Here is a 5,416-nt window from a genome sequence, read left to right as displayed (position 1 = left end):
GGAATCCAGGACAAGACCTTATTACCTTTGCAACATAAAAAAAAAAATATGGATATTTTTATGGCAAAAATGTATGTAAATGTAATAAGAAGAAACACCAACTTAACCAAATATATTAAGAAAAATAGCAAAAGTGTTTCTGTAAGAAATTGCAGAAAAACCCTCTGGGAGTGAAAGAAATATTTTTTTTAGTACAATATAACCTTAAAGCATTAATGCTGATACTGGCACCGACATTTTTTAGTTTATACACCTAAATATAATTGTTAACTAAGCTTATTAACTTTTTAAATTCACTTTCTGACTTTTCAATTACATTTTTACATTTATTTCTTGACTTGTTACCTTTTTTTTCCAACTTAATATACAGTAGGTAATAAATCATTCAATGGCTCATCTAATTGGTAAAATGGAAAAATAAGATGTACAGCCATGTAGCAGGATCTTTGCTCAAGGGCTGGATATAGATCTAGTGCTTCTAGACCTCAATAAGGGACGGAGGGACTCTATTTGTAAGGTTTATGCAAGGGATCAAAAATGCTAACTTGCCCTATAAAGGGATAAACCTACCAATCAATTAATTTATGCATTCAATTTTTTTTATTTTATGAGTAAATAAAATACTGGGTAATAAATACATATGAATAAAAATTAAATAGCTTGGTTTAATTTGACTGTTATTTGTTTTTTAGTACATTTTTTGTCTCATGTCTGAGGTGAATCATATGATCTGTGAGGAGAGTCTGATGGTGGCACAGTTAGCTCCCAGCTGATGAAACAGGGCGTGTTTGTTAACAAAATGATTAAAACTGTTAATCCCAGATTGTTCAGATTGACATCTTCAAACGGAGAAGTTCACTTCCAGTTATAAAGAATTAGATCATGAAGGAAAGCTTCATAGCCATTTTACAGAGAAGAACAGGTTTAAAACAAGGTGACATCTGTAACTACACCAACAACTGGATGATCGCAGTGATCAATCAGAATAACTGCAGCTGTGGAGTATTTATGCTGGTGATAAAGAGATCAAAAAGAGGTGATTTATCTGGGTATTCAGAATTAGGGCGAGTAAGATTCACAATCATTTCAGAGAAATAAGAGCAAGACAGAAAGTCATCATCTGATGCTGATGGAAGGGGATTTCTTCAAAAAGCCAGTTAGACATTTTGTAAGCTAATCAAAAGCATCAGCAGCAACTGAAGAACATTTGGCATCATGAAACTACTTTTTTTTAGCTTTTAATAAGGTAAAAATACATAACTTTGCTGTCAGCAGATTAGCGCTTTTTTTACAGATGCAATTTGATTAATTTACTTTGTGGATCCCTCGTCGAAGACGGCCATCAGAACCACAGAACCGGTCTCAATGCTCTTCAGGAACTCGATCAGAGGTTCCACTTCTGCAACAGAAACACATCAGCATCAGGACCGGTTCAGCTCAGACCCAGTCTGCTTCCAGACGACGGGGACTTACTGCCGCTGTACATGTTGAAGTGATCCGACTTGAGTAGCTCTCCGGTTTTACCTGCAGGACACAGATCAGGTGAGATCAGCCTGAAGCTGACGAAACAGCAGAGAGGAAACTACCTTCTTCAGAGCAGATTTTTCTCACCTATCTTTATTAAAAAATACCACAAATATCTTTATAAAGCATTTAATTTTTTTTATGATTTAAAAGCAAAGCATGACAAAGCAGTTATTGTTAGTCTGCTACAGAGTCATGAGGACAGGCTTGGGTGTGTAATGAGAAAATACCAAACTATGCAGTTAATGAAACTCTGTAGGAAATTAATAAACTAGCAGCAGGTTCTGCATAAACCCAGATCTGGACCAGAACCAACCCTGCTTCCCTCGGGTCATGAGGCGAGAAAACCATGACTGGAGAACCTGCTGCAACTGAAGCTTCCCCACAGAAATAAAACAGTAAACCAGGAATCTTCAGGCCAAAGACCCCCAAACTGATGGTGAGATGGAGCGGGGACCCACTAATTATATATATTGTATGAAATAGTGTTCTATCAAACTGGTCCTATAGTCACTCTATTACAGATGGAGTCATGTAACGAAAATAATTGGGATTATTAAAGTATTTCTGATTCTGATTCCTGGTTGATGGGACAGGTGTTGTGAATGAAACGGTGCCCAGCTTGAAAGAGCTCCTATGTGTCGCTGAATGTGAGCATTGATGACTGAAAGACATCTTCTGCCTCCATTTATCTGTTTACTACAGTTTTGAATTCATGTTAATGTGGATTTAAAGACATTTCAATTAGTGGACTTTCGCGACCCCCATGCTGTACCTCCGTGGACCCCCTAGGGGTCACGGACCCCCTGTTGAAGACCTCTGCATTAAACTCTAAATCTATACTTTGTTGAGATTTTTACCCATAAGAAAAATGATGATGTAATATCTGGGCAACTGGAGAAAAAAAAAAGATAAGGAGATATTTTTAGTTTTGCTGTTTAGCAACAATCAGATAAAAGAGGAAATGATGAGAAAAACGACAAACATATCAGATTGGTTAAAAAAAGTGGGGAAAGTGCAAAAAGTAAACAAACTATAAAGGGTTTCTGCAGCAGCGATGTATGACAGTGAGGGCTTCTGTAAATCATCTGTTAACTTTTAAATTAACTTTATTAACAAAAACCCCTTTAACAGAGGAAGATCCTGTCAACACAAACTGTTTAGCAGTTCCATAATAATTTTCTTCAGGTTATTATTTGTAATTTATTCCCACATATTTTTACTTTAATTTTGACATCAACTTTAAAAAGATATTTTTATGAAAAGAAAATAACCATTATATATTTCTTCTAAATTTCCCTCATAGTCCTTTCAAGAAAATATTTTCTGGGTTAGAGTTCTACTTTTTTAAAGGTCCTGGATTACATTTTGTCAGATTTAATGGATCCTCAGGATATTGAGAGTTTTAAAGGCTCTTAAAACATGAATCCTATTAAGTTACAAAAACAAGCCTTAATGAGACGGCTGTCAACAAACAATGGGTAAATATTTTTCAACACGATTTTGTTTTTATTATCAATTATTTAAAAAAAGGTTTCAAAGTAAAACAGAAACTATTCACTTAAACTTAGACTTAGACAGACTTTATTTTGATTTTGTAGACACAGAGTGTATACAAAAAGACATTTCGTTCAGTACAGCTCTCAAAACTTTCATTTTTAAAAGTGCAGCGGTGATAAATGTAAACATATATGAGTTACAGTTTCCAACATTCAGGGTCGTTTCTTTTTCATAAACCCCATTTTATAAAACGTTCAGCAGTCTATTTGCAGTGGGGACTGCTGATAGTTGTATTAAATGGGGTTTATAGAGAAAAGCAATTCAGGGGAATATGACTAAAAGGAGATGAGAAGTGAAAAGCTGACTGACCGTTCATCACTACGATGTTGATTCCACTTCCAGCGTTGTTCAAGGTGGTTCCTAACACCCTGCATCAAAGAAACGCTGTGAGTCACATGTGAACAACATCACCTGCAGAGACATGAAGAACCAGAGAGAACCCAAACATGGAGAACGACCACGACTGCAGAGACAAACACAGCAGATGGACCCAAACCCAGAACAGGAGAGAAGAATCTGAGACTGGAGCTCCTACAGTTCTCCATTGAGACAGATCTTTGGAGGAACAACGTTTGCAGCTCCACTCTGGACGGAGAAGCTGATCTGGTTGGATGGACAGACGTTCTCCTTGGAGCACGGTCCCTCTGCAGAGAAGGAGAGGCAGGTCAGTTCTCCAGCAGCTCTGCTTGGTCTGTCAGGTTCAGCTGTGACTCACCTGGTTTTTTGGTTCCCTCCATTGAGCTCTGATCAGAACCAAATGAATGTTTAGTTAAACCTGGAAGAGAAGAAACGTTTAATTGATCTGCTTCAGTGAGAGTCTGTCAGATCTGATGATCTGGAATCATTTAATGGGCTCTGCTTGGAAGTCGAGCTTTTTTAAAAGCAACAAATCTTCTAAATTCTGCAAAACCAACCAAACAAGATGATATTCCTGGGAATCCTCCCTTAGATTTAGATCTCATGATTTGATCCATTTAAAACAAAATTTTATGAGCTCCATTCACAAACGCACTGTGGTCCAGACCTGGAAAACCTTTACAGAACCCCTGAACTGATCCCTCTAAATAAAAACAGGAAGCTTTGCAGCATCTGCAGCTTCAGCTGGTCCCACAGGAGCAGAATAAACCCACAGAGAGGCAGGAGATGTGGGGGGTTCTGACCTTTGATTGGGTCGGTGTAGAGCTGCATGACGACAACGAATATAAACACCAGGAGGATGATGAGCGTCAGCGTCTGAAAAAACCCTGATGGAGACAAAAAAATCAGTCTGAGACATTTTAGAACATCAGCAGCTAAATTTAACATGGAGGAGGAACAGAAACAGAAACGTCTTCTGGTCGGATTCTGATCCAAAAAGCTTATTTCTGCAGCAGGAGGGCAAAGCTTTGGAAAGCCCAAATTCTTAAAGTTTTCTCTACAGATTAAACTGCAGTAAAATTAAATGATTAAAAAAATATTTCACATATCCTAGATATTATTTTTTTTTTTTTTTACAAACTGGTTAATCACTTTCATATAGGTCAAATTATTGAGAAAAATTAACTAAAAACATTGTAAAAAAAATTCAGTGTGATAGATTTCAGATTCCTTACTGGTGCAGATTTAAGTAAACTCTGAAAAGTAAATATAATTCTATATCTTTAGTTTAATTCTGTGGTTCTCAGTCTTTTCCTCGATCGTGTCTTCCTTAATTTAAATTAAATAACGTGCCCTTCCTCCACCTGATCTTTTCAACAAGTAACCAACAGCAATAAACAATATTGAGATAAAATAAATGAGTCTTCTTTTAAATCACAAAACTACATCTTTTAAAATCTAATCATTTAAGGTTTAATTGTTTATTTTACTGTAATCAGAGTTTAACATTGAAGTCAATTTTTATTTCATTTTAAATTACCTCTTAAAGCTGGTCGTTCATGCAGTTTATGTTTAACAGGCCTTCCCTGTAATTACCCTAAGCCCCCCCTAGGGGGCGCCCCCTCACTCCAGGAACCACTGGTTTAATCTGATCATCTCTGTCTTTTGTCCAAATGTTATATACCTCTTATTGTGACTTTCCATAGTAATAATCCAGATTAAAATCTAAAGGGTAAAAGAATCAAATTTAATCCATCAGCTGCATCTGAAATCATTCAATAGGGAGTCTTTAGCAAAGCAGAAGAGCGTCATCAGTCGCCATGATCAGAGCTGTGTGAATAGTGCTGGTAGTAAAGAAGAAGAGGAAACATGATGTTTCCTATCATGGTTCCTTTAACATAATTAAGGAGCGACAAGGATTCCCACAATCCTTTGCCACAGTGTCACAGCCAGTGATGCTGGCTGTGACACTGTG

At 36.8% G+C, this 5,416-nt stretch overlaps 1 protein-coding gene across 1 annotated transcript in view; it reads right to left on the bottom strand.

Moving 5' to 3' along the window:
• The window catches only part of LOC107103516 (protein FAM3C-like), an 18,836-nt gene that overhangs the window by 2,456 nt on the left and 10,964 nt on the right, over nt 1-5,416 (bottom strand). The window contains exons 4-9 of the mRNA XM_015403249.1: nt 4,245-4,328; nt 3,800-3,859; nt 3,620-3,728; nt 3,394-3,452; nt 1,474-1,524; nt 1,315-1,399 (exon numbers count right to left, since the gene is read on the bottom strand). Coding sequence (XP_015258735.1) covers nt 1,315-1,399; nt 1,474-1,524; nt 3,394-3,452; nt 3,620-3,728; nt 3,800-3,859; nt 4,245-4,328 — 448 coding nt within the window. The remainder of the gene's footprint in view (nt 1-1,314; nt 1,400-1,473; nt 1,525-3,393; nt 3,453-3,619; nt 3,729-3,799; nt 3,860-4,244; nt 4,329-5,416) is intronic.

This window comes from Cyprinodon variegatus, unplaced genomic scaffold (assembly GCF_000732505.1).
Source record: "Cyprinodon variegatus isolate N-32 unplaced genomic scaffold, C_variegatus-1.0 Scaffold1470, whole genome shotgun sequence".
Classification (NCBI taxonomy): Eukaryota; Metazoa; Chordata; class Actinopteri; order Cyprinodontiformes; family Cyprinodontidae; genus Cyprinodon; species Cyprinodon variegatus.
The sequence above is the reverse complement of the archived record's forward strand: the minus strand, read 5'-3'. Positions and strand labels throughout refer to the sequence as shown.